Here is a 19,703-nt window from a genome sequence, read left to right on the forward strand (position 1 = left end):
TAAGATGGTCGTAAAACTGCAAGGATGTACAATTACTGCCTAGAACTTACGTTCAACAGGCAAAATTACTGGAATTTTGCCCACTGAAGATGATACAATCTGTTTGCTTGTAGTTTTACATTTTTCTCTAGTGATTTCTCATTTTGATATATCTTAAGGTAAGCGAAAAAATATAATATTTTTACAGGAGGAGTTTAAGAAGAAGGTGATAGGATCAATTGTTTTAACAGACTACTCAAACAAAACATACAGAGTGGATGATGTTGATTTTACTGTCTCACCAAGAAATACCTTCAAGAGACCATCTGGAGAAATTGGTTATATGGATTATTATAAAAATGTAAGTATCAAAATATTCAATAGTAAATTGTTATGTGTGCAAAAGTTGACAGTTTAGTGGCTTTTCACTTTAATTAAATGAAACAACAAGTTTACTGTTACCAGTCACCGTTTTATTTTTTCCACGACGCGTTTCGAAGGTTTAAACCTCCATCATCGGGTGGATTTACATTAGTTAGTATTACATATGTGTGTATGTTGTGTTACGACATTTGGAGGAACTTGTGGCACTGCCTCCAGTGGTCACAGGTTCCTTTTTCTGTCGTAACACTTCACGTGTATACTGCCACATTTGTAAACAAATATGGCGTCTGGAATCAGACCTAAAAATGTTCGCATTTAAAGGCTTTTCACTTGTTTGATAATATGTAGGATACCTTTTAAACTTAGTGCTGTAAACACTGACAGAAAAAAGTGTAAATATAAACTTATATAAAATAAGAATTGTGTCAAAAGGAAAAAAAAAATCAGTGGAGACAGTTTCCTCAATTGAATTTTCCTTTGATACAATTAACTGTGTTTCTGGCATTTTCCTCTGTTCTTTCAAGGCATTTTCTACTATTCTTGCCTTCCTTTGACATAATTGACTGTCTTTTTGGAGCTTCTTTTGTTGTATCTGTGTGTTATCTACAATTGTTGCCTACCATCCTTTTCATCATTTAGTGGTCATTTTACTTCTTCTGTGATCTTTCTTTTGTGTTCAAAGACAATCCCTCCTTTTTTCCATGTCCAGATACTTTTTTATGTTTAGTGCCTTTTTCGCATTTAGTAATAATTTATTGATTGATTTATTATTTGTTTATTTAGTGAGATTTTTCATATTTTCCATGGAATCTGTCTGTGTCCAGTTCCTTATCTGACAGATTTTTTCATTGATTATTGTCCTTTCTCAGTATCTTGCGATCTACCTTTTTGTGTGGTTTTCCAAACAACTTTCATTGTTGAAGATTTCCTCTCTATTCTGCTATAGCATCTTCCTCATTCATTGGGCAATGTCTCTTGCGCGACTACTGTTATTCTGCTTTTAATGACATTCTCCCATTTCCTTGCAGTCTTTATTCGTTTTTCAGTGAGATTGACAGAATATTAAGTGACTATTTCTTGTTTCAGTTTTACTGTCTTCAGCAGCTTTTTACAGAAGTCAGTGAATCTTTCACCTTATTTCATCATTTGCCAATCTTTTTTATTTATTCAGTGATTTTTCCAAGTTTATTGACTTTTTCATGTACTTAGAGCTGTATTTATTACCTGTTTAGAGCTCCCCTCCTTTTTGCTGACATTTTTCTTTGTTTGGTTGCTTTTTTTATTTTGTGACTTCATTTTTTTAGCAGTCCATTTCTTTTTTTGACCATTTTTGGCACTTATTTTTCCTTGAGAACAATAGTTTATCTTATTTGGTTATTGCTTTTTTGTTTATCTGTTTCCTCCCATTCCTCACAGTCTTCTATGCCTTTTAGCAATCCATGCAATATAGTTGAGTATCTCTTTTCTGTTACTTTCTGAATATTCTTTCAGTCACCTATTTATCCCAATAAAGTAATCCTAAACCTTGCTCCTGACTCTGTACTTCAATATGTGGGCAAACAAGAATCCCATGTACTATTCTTCTAATCTTCATTAATCTTTGGTATTGCTCCCAGAGATCTTACATTGAAAGTCTCCGATCACTTACAGCGACTGACCCAAAAAATTCCAGACCAAAAAATCTTTAGTCCTTACCCAATTTATCCTTGACCAGTACCATTGCCTGTACCAATTTCCAACAGTGGCTATCTGTCTGAAAAGTATTCTACCATTCAAACCCTGGATGTGCTACCCCTCCCAGCACAATTCCCATTTAAGCCAGGCTAAACTTAAAAAAAATCCTCCAACCACAGAAAAAAAACTGCGCAGCCTGTTAGTCAAATACAGCAGAGGTAAAATGCATCTCCCCTATCCCCCAGCTGTCATCCACAATACTGCCACCAACCACCACCTCACGACCTCCTTCCTAAGCTTATTGGCTAAACTTATTGTTTACTTAATCGCCCAGTTCTAGCACATCTCCCACCCAAGCCCAACCATAGCTCTAATGAAACTCCAACACTTCGCTTCCCTGGCCCTCGTCAAGCTGTGTGACAAGATTCAAATAGTCCTTTTCTTTTCATTTATCCAGCTATTAATTTGACCTCAGAAAACTATTCCAATAGTTAAAAGGGGCAAGCACCATCTCAGGAGCAAACTTCAGAAATAATTCTCAGAACACTACATGCAGAACTGAGTTTCTGGTGGGGGTTAGTTACATGGTCTTTACAGTTTAAGTCTTGATCAACGTACATTCTACATGTTCTACATTGTATCCTTTCTAACTCATTTCTACCCAGTCTCAGATGGAAATCTTGGTTTTCACTCATTTTTCCAAACTGTATATAGTTCATTTGTTTGTTCTCTTCCCATTCATGGTCAGCCTGTTGACACTGAACCATGAATGCAAGGACTTAACTTTATAAGTTGTAATGAAAAATAAGTCCTCACCATCACTCAGTATTATACTCATATCCTCTGCAAACAACATGATCTTGGCAGCAGTATCTGAGATGTGTATATCATTTATGTAAATAAGGAACACAAGGGGCCTACCACACTGCTCTGTGTACACCTATTTCGACTTTCCTTGCATCAGATGCTAACCTGGTTTTAGGATTAGCATGAGGTGATGTAAGCTCCACAACCTGTAATCTCTTTTGCAAATATGATTGAACCCAACTGTTTTCTATGTCTTTTATCCCCATTGCATCCAACTTACCTAAAATGATTTCATGACTAACCCTTATCAAAAGCTTTAGAAAGCTTTAAATTAACTCCTACAGTACTAATGTTGTCATTCAAATTACTATTTTGTTGATGTAATCATTTACCTGTTTGAAAGCCATGCTGATTATTACTTAGTAGGCTGTGGTCGTCTAAGTAGTTGGTGATTCATTGTTTCATTAATATCTCATTTACTTGAGAGAATGCTGAGAGATGTGAAATTGGTTGCAAATTTTCAGTTTTGTGCCTATTTCCACAGTTAATTGATGGTATCGTTTTCAATATTTTTAATCTTTCAGGGAACACACCCTCAGTGAATGATAAATTAACTATGTGAGCTGAGGGCTTTGCAGTTTGTGAAGCAGTACGAATTATAAGTGACAGAAGTACATCATCTACACCAGTTGACATTTTGCACTTTAGGCTTTTAATCACCTCTACTACTTCATGCTCATTGGTTGGAACAAACCGCATGCTGTATGCTGGTGCGCAAAACCTTAGTTTATCCTGATTTGTGAAATTCGAGCTGACTGTTTAGAAGCATTTATAAAGTAATCATTTGTGTAAATTGGCAGGTCTTTTTTGCCAATATTGATATCATCAACATTTTCAAGAGTAATTTCCTGCTGTTCATGTGTCTTCCCATTTGAATTTTTACAATATCCCACAGAGATTTTGGCTTGTTGCCTGATTTTATTATTACGTTATCATTTCTAAGAAGTTTTGCCTTTGGACTTACCTGTTGATATATTTTCCTATAAGTGTGTATGTATTCTACAAACTGGGGATCTGTGGATATTTTCATTTGGGAAATGAACATTTTTAAAGTTGTACAGGAAATGTTAATGCCTGATACAGCCCAGGCACTAGATTTAGTGATCCAACGTAATGGACTCTAGACAGTTTCTTAGGAAACCACATTTAAAAATTGGATATGAATATTGAAGAGAATGCATCATAAGCATTGTTATTACTTTTTGACTGTAAAAGCATTTCTTACCATAGTGAAATTTTCACTCTGCAGCAGAGTGTGTGCTGATATGAAATTTCCTGGCAGATTAACAATGTGTGCCGGACCGAGACTTGAACTTGGAACATTTGCCTTTCAGAGGCAAGTGCTCTACCATCTGAGCTACCCAAGCACAACTCACACCCTGTCCTCGCAGCTCCACTTCTACCAATACGTCATCTCCTACCTTCACAACATCACAGAAGCTCTCCTGCAAACCTTGCAAGACTAGCAGTTCTGGAAGAGCACTTGCGCGTGAACGGAAAATGTCCCAAATTTGAGTCTCGATCTGGCACACAGTTTTAATCTTCCAGGAATTTTCACTTATTACCATGAGTCATTACTTAGACCACCAACAAAACTAACATCATTTTGCATAGAAGAGTTTTTTTTTTGTAAGAAAGAAGTACATTCCTTTCTTTTGCAGTTAGGGCTGGAATTGTAAAGATGAGGATATTATGAACAGATAGCCCTAAGTTAGTATTAACAATTTCTATTTCTCTAGTGTCAAAATTTGAAGGGACGTTGTCTATAAGCCTCCCCATTCTATTTGTTATTTTTGTGGGGATATTTATAAGAGGAAACGTGTTGAAGCTGTGCAATATATTAAGAAGCAGCTTCTTAGATGCAGATTCATGCATAAGGTCTGTATTGAAGTCCTCACAGACAATTATAGTGGCTTTTTCTGTAAACAAAATGTCCAACAGAGACTCCAATTTATTAGTGAATGTGTCTATGCTTCCCTATAAACTGTTATAATAATTACGTTACCCAGCTCCCCATACAGTCGAACAGTATCAGCTTCAGAATGCTCCTTTTATATTCTGCATTAGATTTAAGGAAAATATGAACTCCACCACTTTTGGCATCCTTTCTATGAAACTGACTAGCTAACATGTAATAGTTAATATTTACAAACCCAGTACTCCATGATACACACACACACACTGCTATATCTCCCATGAGAAGATGCTTGATAAGAAATAATAAGACACAGGTAAACAAGAAGAAGTGTTTATTACAACCACAGTAAAGAGATCAAATAACAAAAGAAAAGTCTTCTCAGTAAGTTATACAACTTCTCAGACACTGACAGGGATATGACTGGAACACACTGTGAATAAACATAGTGGGACGTGAAGACTATGACACTGATAGTCCATAACAACAGAGGTTGAGCATTCGGCATAGTTAGCCAACAAGTACATATCGGGATATCACTGGCAATTTATTTGTGGGTCTTGCTGCAGTGGCTTCCAACCAGACTCTGATTAGCCACTAAGAGCCAGTGCATGAATTGTCCCAGAGCTCCGGTGGAATGAACTGCAGACTTGTTGACTTTCACCGCCATATATAGCAAGGGTGCTGAGGAATCCATGCCGATCCAGTTCTGCACACGCGCATGGTGAAGGAAATAGGCCCCTTACATGATGGCGCTTGTCCTGGTGTCTGTCATCCTTAGTGTGATCTACACAGTACGGGAGGCAACACCTTGTACATATGCAAACCCATGATGCTTCAGTGTCTGAGGGGTTGCCGATCTCTTTGGGTGAACTGTAAGTACATGGCATCCCTCCCCACAAGACAACGAGAGAGATGGTAGTTATTTTGCCACCAGGGTGAATTTCCCTGGCATCAACAGCTTTCCCTGCAGAGTGTAGATCCTGAGCACTCTGGTCAAGGTCCATTGGTGTTGCCCAGGGGTGGGCGCTGGAAGCTCACCCTCCACAGGGAAGCCAAAGAGGGCACCTGAGGTGGTGCCTGGGCAATGGTGTCCCACTGTGTAGCAGATTAACTTGGAACAAGTAAAGCCCCTGAGTCTGTATTGGTTTCCCATGACAGTTTCCTGGGACAGACTTGGTTCAGATGATTGTAACAGGCAAACCATCAGGGACAGTCACCTCTTCCAGTAACTGCATCACTATTGCCAGAGTCCAACAACGGTTTGTCGAGAGAATGTCAGGCCCAGACATCATCACACATGGAAAAGAGGTGCAGATGACCTCATGATGATCATTCCTTCAGCTGCCATGGATGGAAGAAGGAGAGAAGTGATCGCTGTGGCCGTCCAAGGAGTAGCCCAGTTGGATTGTGATGTCAATCGATAGGAGGCCAAAAAGGTGGAGAGTGCATTGCCTATAGAGTGGTTATCTTGAAACTTCAATAGCTGATTCTTAAATGTTCAAACAAATTCCTACAGCAGACCGTAGAATGCCAGGTGGGAAGGTGCTGTGCAGAGGAGAGCAATTCTATTGGATATCCAGAAAGATGAGAATTTGGCAGATGTAAACTGAGGCCCATTGTCTCTTGAGTATGGTTTCTGGTAGACCTTCAATTGCAAAGATGCAGGGCAAGGCTTGAACTACATGTGGAGGTGATGTAGAAGACATCCAGGAAATGTATGGAGAACCAGATCCTGCATTGGCCACAATGAACCATCAATGGCTGAGAAAAGGGGCTGCAAAATCCAAGTGGAGTCACAACCATGATGCCAAAGCGTCCGGCCACAGAAAATAGCATCTTGGTGAGGCTGCTCGTTTGCTTTGGTAAGATGTACAGGTAGTCGCCAAGATAGCAGTGTCACTGTGTAAATCTTTCCAGTATAAATGTTACCATGACAGGCATTTTGTCAGTACGACGTCCCAGTGACCTGAGTGAAGCAGGTGAACAACTTGGTGTTGAAGAGATGATGGGATGACTACTTGAGGCTGGCTATTTTCCCCCTGAATTGAAAAGTGCCACTGAGGGCAGAGAATTGATGCCAGCAGTGCCAATAACCTTAAACATCTGGGTTGACTATCTGCCAGTAGTCCGATGGTCATCCCTCCATTTTGGGATTGCGAACACTCCAGCGATATTTCAGTGATATTTGGAACACCTTACATGGGAAGTGCTGGGTACAGCCAGCAACCTAGATGACATCATCATTGCAGGATGGTCTGCAGAATACCTGGCTGATAACCTAGATGCTCTTTTCTCTATCCTCCATGGTACAAATTTTCATTGTAACGTTGAATGGTCCCAATTTTTTGTTCCTTTGGTGGAATATCTGGGACATATTCTCAGTGCCTCAGGATTCTGGCTGATGTCACAGTATGTTCAGACTGTGCAGGTCAATAAAGTAACGACCATAGACATAGTCATGGAATGCTTCTAAAGCAAAGACGACATCTACAGCTCATTTTTCTGTTTGTTCATAGTTGCATTGGGCCGAAGTCAGTGTCTTTGAGATGAAGGTGACTGGTTGTTCCACCCCATCATCCATATGCTACGGGGTAGCTCCTGCTCCATAATCACCACTGACAAATGTCAAGCAACTTCAATCTGTATTGGGGCATTTCAATTACTATCTTAAGTTTGTTCCTCGTGCTGCAACTATTGCCGCTGCGCTGCACTGTCTCTTAGAGAAGAATACGGCATGGAATTGGGACGTGACTTATGACTGCACTTTCCAGACCTTAAGCAGCCATTGCTTCAGCCCAGCTGTCTGATGGCTTAAGCTCTGCCACTTATTGTGGTCATCACAGTGGACACCTGTGATTATGGTGCGGGAGCTATCCTCTGGCATATGGATGATGGGATGGAACGAATAGTCACCTCATCTCGAAGACACTGACGTCAACTCAATGCAACTGTGAACAAACAGAAAAATGAACTCTGGACATTGTCTTTGCTTTAAAAATTTCCATGACTGTGTCTATGGTCATTACTTTACCCTACTGACCTGCATAGTCAACATATTGTGGCATCAGCCAGATACCTGAGGCCCTGAGAATATGTCCCAGATATTCCACCAAAGGAACAAAAAATTGGGACCTCTCCACGTTACAATGAAAATTTGCGCCATGGAGGATAGAGAAAAGAGCCAGGTATTCTGCAGACCATCCTGCAATGATGATGTCATCTAGGTTGTTGGCTGTGCCTAGCACATCCCATGTAAGGTGTTCCAAATATTACTGAAATATCACTGGGGTGTTCGGAATCCCAAAATGGAGGTGGTTGTAGCAGAAGAGACTGAAAGGTGTGTTGATTACCAGCAAATCATGTGAAGCCTATGTGCATCCTTCAGATAGATCAATTTTTGTGAATATCTTGCCGCCACTCAGTTGACGAAGAATCTCGTCCATCTTTGGGATAAGGTAAGCATCCACAAAGGATTGTGTGTTAGTTTTGTACTTGAAATTGCCACATATGCAGACAGAGCTCTCAGGTTTGTCAACCAGCATTATAGGTGTCGCCCACTGACTACTGCACACAGCTGTCAAGACGGCGGCGTCTTGCGAATGAATGCAGCTCCCCCTGTAACTTATCCCTCAGAGCAAATGGGATGTTATGAGCTTTGAAAAAGTGGGTCATAGCCATTGGGAGGAGGGTGATATATACTTCAAATTGCACTACATCTGAAGTAGCAGGCTCAAATAGTGAATGATACTTCTCGTGAAGAGTGCGGAACTAAGGATTGACAGTGCCTATCTGGACGCTACTGGTCAAATCATGCACTTTCAGTCCAAAATGGTGAAGATGTAAAATCCTAATATATCCATTGCCCCTGAGTTATCACCGACAAGGAGGATCACATTACAGGTCATAGTCCCACATTGGAAGATGGATGTGAACTGTCCTTTACCCACCACTATGTCAGTGCTGTAACTATGGAGGTGCTGGGAGAATGGTTGCAGTGGAGGAGAGCACAACCGCCAGTAGGTGTTGCACACAATGATCAAGACGGTAGAACCAGTGCCCACCTGGAAGTCAATAGGGGAAGCATTGTTAACATCAGAAGGGCTAGTAGTCAACCCTGGACAGGAAGAATGGGATGGACGTGAAGCACCTCTGGGGCCACCATGTCCGATCCCTCCGTCAGGAAAGTGTCCACTTGAGCTAAGTACATGTGCATCTCGGTAGAGGCACAGCAGACCTCTGCTTTGTGACCCACCTTGCCACAGAAGGGACATTTTGTATGGCAAAGCTGGCACTGGTGCTGAGTATGTGTGATGAAACAGTTAATGCAGGAGGGCAACTGTTGGGGGCGGCAGGCAAGGAATGCCTGTTTACCAATAGGTGGAAAGTCCGTAGGCAGCAGGGGCCACCAGGGTAGCAGGTGGCGGGTAAAGTGGCCCGCATAAGACAGCTAAACTTGTATGGAAGCTGCACAGATGGACTGCCCAAATGCTCCCCACCCTGAAGACAAGCATAGTAAATGGATAAGTGATGGAAAAGGTCCACCATGGTTTAAAGATGAAATTCGAAAGATGCTTATGAAGCAGAGGCTGTTGCACTCTTGGTCCAAAAGAGAATGCACAAATAACGGCAAGTAAAGGCTAGTAGAGATTTGTGCCTCTGTGAAAATATCTATGTGCGAAGCACACGACTACTACCACTGTCACACCTTAACAAAAGATCTGGTGGAAAACCAGAGAAAATTCTGGTCCTATGTAAGGTCACTAAGCGGGTCTAAGGTTCCCACTTGTTGACCAGTCTGAAGTGGCAGTTGAAGATAGCAAAACAAAAGTTGAAGTTTTAAATTTCACTTTCAAGAAATCATTTACATAGAAGAATCGTACAAACATGCCATCATTTGACCATTGAACTCCTGTATGGACAACATTGTAATAAGCATCCCTGGCGCAGAGAAACAACTGAAAGATTTGAAAGCAAATAAATCACCATGTCTGGATGGAATCCCAAATCAGTTTTACAAAGAGGACTCTATGGCATCGACCCCATACCTAGCCTGCATTTAACGTGAATCTCTCCCACAGCACCAAGTCCCAAGTGACTGGAAAAAAGTGCAGATGACTACAGTATGCAAAAAGGGTAAAAGAATGGACCTTCAAAATTAAGGCCAATATCCATAACTTTGATTTGGTGCAGAATCCTAGAACATATTCCCAGTTCAAGTATAATAATCTTTCGTGAGACTGAGAAGCATATGTCCATGAATCAGCATGATTTTAGGAGGCCTCACTCGTGCAAAACTCAGGTTGCCTTTTTCTCACGTGACATACTGGGAACTATGGATGAAGGATCAACAGACAGATTTCACATTTCTAGATATCTGGAAGGCATTTGACATGGTTCCCCATGCCAGGCTATTAACAAAGGTATGAGCATATGAAATAAGTTCACAGATATTGAGTGGCTCGAAGACTTCTAAACTAATAGAACCCAGTATGCTGTTCTCAGTGGCGAGTTTTCATCAGAGACAAAAGTCTCATCAGCAGTGCTTCAGGCAAGTGTGATAGGACATCTGTTGTTCTCTATATGCATAAATGATATGGGGGACAGAGTGGACAGCAAACCACGGTTCTTTGGTGTTGATGCTGAGGTGTATCGTAAGGTGTTGCAGCTGAGTGACTGTAGGAAGATAGAAGACGATTTAGATAAACTTTCAAGTTGGTGTGATGAAAGGCAGCTATCTCTAAAGGTGGAAAAAAGAAAGGTATTGGGGATTAGTAGGAAGAACAAACCTATGTCGTTCAGATTGGGGATTAGTAGGAAGAACAAACCTATGTCGTTCAGATAGAGTATTGCTGGTGTTCTGCTTGACACAGTCAAATCATTTAAATATCTGGGCATAATATGGCAAAGCAATATGAAATGGAATGAGCCTGTGAGGACTGTGCTAGGGAAGGCGAATGATCAACTTCAGTTTATTGGGAGAACTTTACGAAAGAGTGGTTCACTGGAGACAGCATGTAGGACACTGGTGCAACATGTACTTGAGTACGGCTTGAGTGTTAGGGTTCCATACCAAGTTAGACTGAAGGAAGACATCGAGTTAGACTGAAGGAAGACATCGAAGCAATTCGGAGGTGGTCTGTGTGGTGTGTTGCCCACACACTGCTAATAGGGTGCCTGTGGAATGCAGCGCTCTCGGAGTGCTAGACAATAATTCAGTCGAATAACATTATTAGTTTTTTTCTCAGAAAGCAAATTGACAATAATTAACTCGACTACAGAAAATGTCGCTAGCAAGAGGTGACATGAAAACAGTAGAGTCTGATAGTGAAGCACTAAGCACGTTGTGTATATATTCAGTTACTGCAGGGGGCCCACCTGGTGTGGGGTGGTCAGATTCCACCCACCATTGGTCGCCCTTCCTTCACAGCCTTCTATGCTCTTGCATGCCACCTCTTCGTTCTGGCATTTGTGGTTACACCAGAACAGTCCACTAGATTTGTTGCCAGTGGGTTCAAACAACACATGTTATGGAGATGCTATGGGAACTGAAATGGGAATCACCAGACGGAAGACGACATTCTTTACGAGAAACACTGTTGAGAAAATTTAGAGAACTGGTATTTGAAGCTGACTGCAGAATGATTGTGTTACCTCCATCATACATTTGCATAAGTACCACATAGATGAGGTATGAGAAATTAGGGCTCGTGCAGAGGCATATAGACAGTCGATTTCCCTCACTCTATTTGTGAGTGGAACAGGAAGGGAAATGACTAGTAGTGGTACAGGGTGGCCTCTGCCATGCTCCATACAGTGGCTTGCAGAATATCTATGCAGATTTAGATGGAGATGTAGCCCCTTACCAGGTGTGTGTACCAGGATAATGTCCGGAATAAGTGACATAGTGTAAGACTGTTTACTTGTTTCATTGTAACACCAAAATTGGCATTCCCAAGAAAGACCGTGGAGTATTGTGATCCATTCCCAGTAGGACTGGCCTTGTTGTTTATGGCAGCTTCTTTGGAACACTGAAATTGGCATTCCAGAGAAAAACCTTGGAGCACCATGATCCATGTTTGAGTCTGTTGCTTATGGCAGCCGAAAAATTTTGCCACACCGCAGCAACATGTCAAAATATTCTTGCAAGCAAAATTTTGCTTCCTTGTATGATAAGGGCATTTGGTTCTAATTCAGGTTTCAGTTGCTGAAGAAGGCAGTAAATTTCTGGTCCAACATAGGTAGGAGAAACGCCCTATGATGGGTGTCATCTGAGATACCATAAGCCTGAAGACACTGCTTGAGGTGCACCACATATTTTACCTAGTGTTTGATTTTCTTGTCAAGAGGGGGAAGGGGCAGAGCTGCACTGCAAAAACCTTCAGCCATGAAGTCTGGTCAAGAAGGGCGCTGGGAGCCATCAGCAGACACTGTTATGGAGCTCACTACTGTGGCAACAAAACCTTACATGACCTGCTGTATGTTCTGCAGAAAGAGCAACATATGTTGTTTGGATACTAGCTGTTTGACTGTAGAGAAACAAGAAAAGGGAGCAGAATGTCAGGCGACATGGGAGATTTAGGAAGAGAAAAAGAAACACACACATGGCCACCTGGATTCAGATATCTCATTACCACTGCAGCATCTCCCGTGGGTAGAAGCTTCATAAGAAATAATCAGGTGAAGGTAAAAAAGAAATGGGTTTATTACAACCACAGTAGAGAAATTCAATAACAAAGGAAAATCCTCTCGGTAAAAAATAATACAACTTCTCAGTCACTGACAGGCATGCACCTGGAGCACCCAGTGAATAAATGTAGCGGGATGTGAAGACAATGCCCCCTATTGACTGAGGTTGAGTGGTTGGCATAGTTGGCCCCCAGGTACATCTCAGGATATCGTTGGAAAGTCATAGGTCCCGCTTTGTGGGCTTCCGAATGGATTGCTTAGACCCAGTGCATGAACTGGTCCAGAACTCCGGTTGAGTGGACTGCCGAAGTGTTGGCTTGTGCCACCCTGTATAGCCGGGGTGCAGAGGAATTAGTGTCAATCCAGTTCCACACATGTGGCACGGTAGAGAAAATAGGTCCCTGGCACAGAGGATTTCTGGTGGCCTTTGTCCTACTGGCTGTCATCCTTGTGATCGAGGCAGTCCAGGGAGACTACACCTTGTGCGTATGCAAACCTGTGATGCTTCATCGTCTGAGGGGTTGCCAGTCCCATTAGGTGAAGGGCAGGTACAGCCGTCAATACTGGCATCCTTAACAGAAACTCAAAAGATTTATTTCTCAGTGTCTGGATATTGTCTCTTAAAATATGAAAAACACTTGGATAGACTGGCAACAGATATACTCACACGTTGCTGTGTCATAGCTGGTGCTCTTTTACAGAAGGGTACCACCTTGCAGATCTTCCTTTTGGCTGCAGTGTAGTGCTCTCCACAGCAGCTACTGGTGAGGCTGAATCAACAGCTACCAGCAGACAATCTCCTGCTACTGCTGCTGTCTCATCTCGCAACTGCCAGATCAAGGTCCTCTGCTATCAGTGAAGGAAGGGTTTCCCACCACCAATGATCTGTTGACCACCGCTGGTGAGGTGTCCCCTGCTGCTGGTGAGCTGTTCCCTGTTGCCAGTGAGGTGTCCCCCACTGCCAGTGTAAAGTCTTCTGCTGTAGGTGTCCCAGTCTGAGCTGCAGGTGACCTTACCCTTACTGTAGGTGCTTGGCCTCAACTATGAGTAACCAGACCTCAGTTGCAACGTTACCTGATTTTTATATTCTTAGGATTTGAGCTGTCATATCATATTTCCACTTTCTATTCTGGCAGATGCCATGCCTCGTGCAGTGGCCTCTTAACAGTACTGCTTGCCTAATCAAAAGGTGCATTTTCAGACTCCCAGCAGGTATTTTGGAGATATTTGTTCAGGTCTTTATTGTACAGTTGACACATAAGGTCATGTGTATGAGATACACTAACAATGATGAAATTCACTTGTGATGATTTTTGTAGTTTCCATAACAACAGACTCAGCAATTTTGCACTAGTTTTTATAAATATCATTTGCAACTCCAGTTAATATGCAGTTACTGCCAGGTTTAACTATCTTCTCACGCCCTTTCAGGATGTTCTTTGAGGGGCCACTGGGCTTGGTGATGCCCACAGTACTGATATCAGGTTAATTACTAGCCATATTAGCTGCTACAACCCCTGTGACACAATATGGTAACGGGCAATTTTTTTCCCCCCTGCTGCACTCGTTAGCATTTTATCAGCTTAGGCGTACATGCACAAATCATTGCATCTCCCATTGAGATTGACAAATGTGAGGTTATGAAAGATTCATCAGAATCCTGGATTTATAATTCATTACCTAGACCTGACCAACGATTGTGCTGTACCGCTATGCTGTAGCCGAGACAATCTCCTTGGCCTCCAGTAACATGTTAGTGTGCAAAGTTCTCTTGCAAAGAATAATTTACAGCTGCCTCACTCTGTTATTGAAAGTGTTCCCCAAGGCATGTGGAAGAATTTAGCGAGTCACATGCAGCAATTTGAAAACAGATATAAATAAGAACCCATGGTCTTGACATAGAAATAGAACTGTTGCTGGTGCAAATAGATGACTGAAATAGCAGCAGTGAAAGCCATTAAGGTAGGTTTTGTTCCATTCATTATTCTTTTCTGCAAAATTAATTTGGGCTAACAGACTTTTCATTTACTGTTGAAATGAACAGTACATTTCAGTGTTCATCTATTGAGAGCTGTTTGTATATTGTATATTGAGTGTTAAATTGTAACTTGCCATTCTTTGCTGGTGAGCAGACAGTAACGTTGCATTACAGCTGTGGCAGCATGTTGGTGTGAAAAATGTGCTCCACCACAGTCCTGTCTGGATTGCAGCTACAGACAAACTCTTAGTGACTGACATGGAGAGTATTCTATAGTAATAACATATGGTGTAACCGTCAAAAGTTCAAGCTTCACACCCCCACTTTATACACTGCAGTAACTACAGTGATAAGCTCAGTCACAGTGTCTTACATTTGACATGATAGTGATAAAATGGCCAATCAGACATTAATGAAAATTTACAAATGAAGAAGGTGGGTATCTTTAAACTTCGTCAACAAAATTTTTCTTGTAACTATGGTTTGGCTTATGTGTTTCAACTATGGTTTGGCTTCTGTGACTCTGAGGCAATCCCTTCTGTTCGCATCTACTTGTAGCAGCAGATGATGTGCTGTGCTGACCAAAAACCAGCGACTGACAAAGCTTCTACTGGCCAGGGCATCAGCACATCTCCCCAGCACCCTCACTGGTCACTGAGATAGACCTTAGACAATGTGAGCTGAGCCATCACTCTCCAGCCTCCATTTCCGTTTCTACAAGGCAAAGTCTCCCAGCCATGCTCTCGACAGCTTGACCTGCGCAACACAACATGATTCACATCATCAATTGCCACGCCCTACCGATATTCATGCTGGGAGCAGGATTTCATATCTGTGTCCAATTTCTGTGCCCAGTTAACAAGTGAAGTGCTACCACATCTTCTCCACCACCTACTTGAGCTGCGTTCCCTTGAGGGTCGTCTCTCGACTGTGGCCGTGCAGAGTCTGATGCCGGGCACACTGTGTTGTGTCCCAGGTGCAAACTACCAAATGGAAAGCCAGAAATACTTACAATTTAGCAGATTTATTCTGAAAACAAGGTATAACATAATTAGCATAATCACTCGTGTCCAGGCCCACAGCCAAAGTGCATCTCCTGTAAGTACTATCACAGTAACAGTGCCGTGGCTGAGAGGAGACGTGCTCTGTACTCCAGAGGTCTACTAGATGACTACCCTTCCAGGCTGCGACTTAATTATGTGGGGCTGCATCCTGATCAACTCTGTTGACTCCAGAGGTATGACTGCCGCATTTCTTGTGGTGCCCCCACTGTGAGCACTTTGAAGTATGCCGCGCTGCTGCCACTGCAGCATTGGCCCACAGTGCTCGAGAAGGTGGTGGCTGCATCTTACATGCGGGTGACTGGGCTGTATGAATGCAGGGCATAACACCACTCCTCCCCGAATCTTCTCAACACCATTGAAAAAGGACATTCATGGATGTGGCGGGAGGAAGAAGCCATACGAAAACGATGTTCAGGGTCCCTACCAGAAGGAATGACAACATCGGCGGTGGTACCTTTGGAGACATCCGTCGGCTCCATAGATGGCAGACACAGGATCCCCGCCGGTGGGTGCGACTTGTCCACCAGAAGGGATGGTGCGTGGTGCACCACTACTGGAACGGCATTGTCCGTACTGTTGACTAGGTCTGGGATGGAAGGTCAGGCCACCTGGATGGACTGCAGAGGTGGAGGGCGCACTACGGCTCTGCATGATCCGGACTGCGGTGATTCTCCGGGAAAAGAGCCGACAGCAGAATATTGACAGAAGTGGGGACAGAGCTGATGAACATGACAGCGGAAGTCACTGTTGGCTCAGCAAATGATGTACTGTGCACAGCCATCTGCACATAACTACAGTACTGGGAAGTCATGCTAGACAAGGACCATGGAAGGAAGAAAAGAAGACTGGATCTCCAAGGCTGTAGTGCTAGAAAAGGTTCCCTGAAACATACTGTGGGGAATGTGGTGACAGCAAATGAAGCAGCGTGGGGTGAGGCCATGCACAGAGTAACTTGGTTGGAGATTTCCCAGTAGCATGAAGGGAACGGTAGGAGCCAAGGAAGGGTGAGGAATGCATGCTCTCTGAACATCATGAAACTAAGCTTATTCATCTGAGACTTTAAAGTTCAAACAAATCTTTCGGCCTCGATGTCTGACTGTGGATAAAAAGGTGCAGTCATGTGTGTTAAAACTGAATAAACTGCAAAAAGGTAGGAATTTGAGATGGGACCTGGATAAGCTGAAAGAACCAGAGTTTGTAGAGAACTTCAGGGAGAGCATTAGGGAATGATTAACTAGAATGGGGGAAAGAAATACAGTAGAAGAAGAATAGGTAGCTTTAAGAGATGAAATAATGAAGGTAGCAGAGGATCAAGTAGGTAAAAAGACAAGGACTAATAGAAATCCTTGGGTAACAGAAGAGATATTGAATTTAATTGATGAAAGGAGAAAATATAAAAATGCAGTAAATGAAGTGGGCAAAACGGAATACAAACGTCTCAAAAATGAGATCGACAGGAAGTGCAAAATCGCTAAGCAGGGATGGCTAGAAGACAAATGTAAGGATGTAGAGGCACATATCACTAGGGGTAAGATAGATACTGCCTACAGGAAAATTAAAGAGACCCTTGGAGAAAAGAGAACCACTTGCATGAATATCAAGAGCTCACATGGAAACCCAGTTCTAAGCAAAGAAGGGAAAGCAGAAAGGTGGAAGGAGTATATAGAGGGCAATGTTCTTGAGGACAATGTTATAGAAATGGAAGAGAATGTAGATGAAGATGAAATAGGAGATATGATACTGCGTGAAGAGTTTGACAGAACACTGAAAGAAGTGAGTCGGAACAAGACCCCAGAAGTAGATAACATTCCATTATAACTACTGACGGCCTTGGGGGAGTCAGTCCTTACAAAACTCTACCATCTGGTGAGCAAGATGTATGAGACAGGTGAAATACCCTCAGACTTCAAGAAGAATATAATAATTCCAATCCCAAAGAAAGCAGGTGTTGTCAGATGTGAAAATTACCGAACTATCAGTTTAAAAAGCCACGGCTGCAAAATACTAACACGAATTCTTTACAGATGAATGGAAAAACTGGTAGAAGCCGACCTCGGGGAAGATCAATTTGGATTCCGCAGAAATGTTGGAACACGTGAGGCAGTACTGACCCTATGACTTGTCTCACATTTGTAGACTTAGAGAAAGCTTTTGACAATGTTGACAGGATTCTCTCTTTCAAATTCTGAAGGTGGCAGGTGTAAAATAGTGGGAGCGAAAGGCTATTTACAATTTGTACAGAAACCAGATGGCAGTTTATAAGAGTGGAGGGGCATGTAAGGGAAGCAGTGGTTGGGAAGGGAGTGAGACAGGGTTGTAGCCTATCCCTGATGTTATTCAATCTGTCTATTGAGCAAGCAGTAAAGGAAACAAAAATTTGAAGGAGGAATTAAAATCCATGGAGAAGAAATAAAAACTTTGAGGTTCGCCGATGACATTGTAATTCTGTCAGCGACATCAACAAAAGCAAAACGAGGATAATGGACTGTAGTCTAATTAAATCAGATGATGCTGCGGGAATTAGATTAGGAAATGAGACACTTAAAGTAGTAAAGGAGTTCTGCTATTTGGAGAGCAAAATAACTGAGGATGGTCGAAGTAGAGAGGATATAAAATGTAGACTGGCAATAGCAAGGAAAGTGTTTCTGAAGAAGAGAAATTTGTTAACATCGAGTATAGATTTAAGTGTCAGGAAGTCGTTTCTGAAAGTATTTGTATGGAGTGTAGCCATGTATGGAAGTGAAACGTGGATGATAAATAGTTTAGACAAGAAGAGAATAGAAGCTGTTGAAGTGTGGTGCTACAGAAGAATGCTGAAGATTAGATGGGTAGATCACATAACTAATGAGGAGGTATTGAATAGAATTGAAGAGAAGAGAAATATGTGGCGCATCTTGACTAGAAGAAGGGATCAGTTGGTAGGGCATATTCTGAGGCATCAAGGGATCACCAATTTAGTATTAGAGGGCAGCATGGAGGGTAAAAGTCATAGAGGGAGACCAAGAGATGAATACACTGAACAGATTCAGAAGAATGTAGGTTACAGTAAGTACTGGGAGATGAAGAAGCTTGCACAGGATAGAGCAGCATGGAGAGCTGCATCAAACCAGTCTCTGGACTGAAGACCACAACAACAACATTATGTGCATAACCCCATTGGCTTGGCATAAGTGGCAAAACTAAAATGACATTGGAAGGACGAGGGGAAATCAACTGAAGGTGTGGATGAGCAGAAGCCATTGGGTGTTCCAGAAGGAACAAAGAAAATTGACGTGAACGTATTGCCATGCTGCTGAAGGTTTCGGGCAGCTGAAGAAGTGCTGCTCAAGTGCTGTCTCGTTCTCAGCACAGGGGTGAGTCTGTCCAGTCATGCATTCAATGCCTCGATCTATGCCACTCGAAGGGCTGTACTGACAGGCGAGATGTTTGGTTCTCACTACACCCCAATGTTCTTGATGAAGCAACTGCAAATCTCTTTGGTGCTAAGACTGACGGACAATGACAGGCATATGACCATTCTCAGTGTGCAGGAGGAGGACCCCACATGATCTGACAAGAAGTGACGGATGCTGAAGAGGCAGGAATGCCAGCCTGACAAATTGAAGATCTTGAAGATGGCCATCCGTCACAAACATAATGGAGAGTCGTGGTGAGGTTGGAGTTCTTGGCTGACTCTTGAGGACTATGTTTGGTGTCCAGTGGAAATGCCTGAACGGCTGAAAATGGTTCAAATGGCTCTAAGCACTATGGGACTTAACATCTGAGGTCATCAGTCCCCTAGACTTAGAACTACTTAAACCTAAATAACCTAAGGACATCACATACATCTGTGTCCGATGCAGGATTCGAACCTGTGACCGTAACAGCAGTGCAGTTCCGGACTGAAGCTCCTACTGTTTGGCTACAGTGGCTGGCTTGAAGGGCTGGCTGTTCTGCATCTTCAACTTGGAAATATGTGGCATCCGAGGAATTAAAGGTTGCATCTTGTCCTACTGGGAGCTGGGAGAGGGTGTTCGCATGGGCATGTTTTGTGGTAGCCCGAAACATAATGTCATATTGATAGTTGAACAAAATGAGAGCCTATCACTGTAACTTTGATGCCATCCAATCATGCACCCATTTTGTTGCATTGAAGGCTTCTTGTCGGTGACTA

General features: G+C 42.4%; 1 protein-coding gene across 1 annotated transcript in view; it reads left to right on the forward strand.

Moving 5' to 3' along the window:
• Positions 1 to 19,703, forward strand: part of LOC124596818 (piwi-like protein Siwi) — a 267,140-nt gene that overhangs the window by 25,559 nt on the left and 221,878 nt on the right. The window contains exon 5 of the mRNA XM_047135901.1: positions 188 to 340. Coding sequence (XP_046991857.1) covers positions 188 to 340 — 153 coding nt within the window. The remainder of the gene's footprint in view (positions 1 to 187; positions 341 to 19,703) is intronic.

Source organism: Schistocerca americana, chromosome 1 (assembly GCF_021461395.2).
Source record: "Schistocerca americana isolate TAMUIC-IGC-003095 chromosome 1, iqSchAmer2.1, whole genome shotgun sequence".
Lineage (NCBI taxonomy): Eukaryota > Metazoa > Arthropoda > Insecta > Orthoptera > Acrididae > Schistocerca > Schistocerca americana.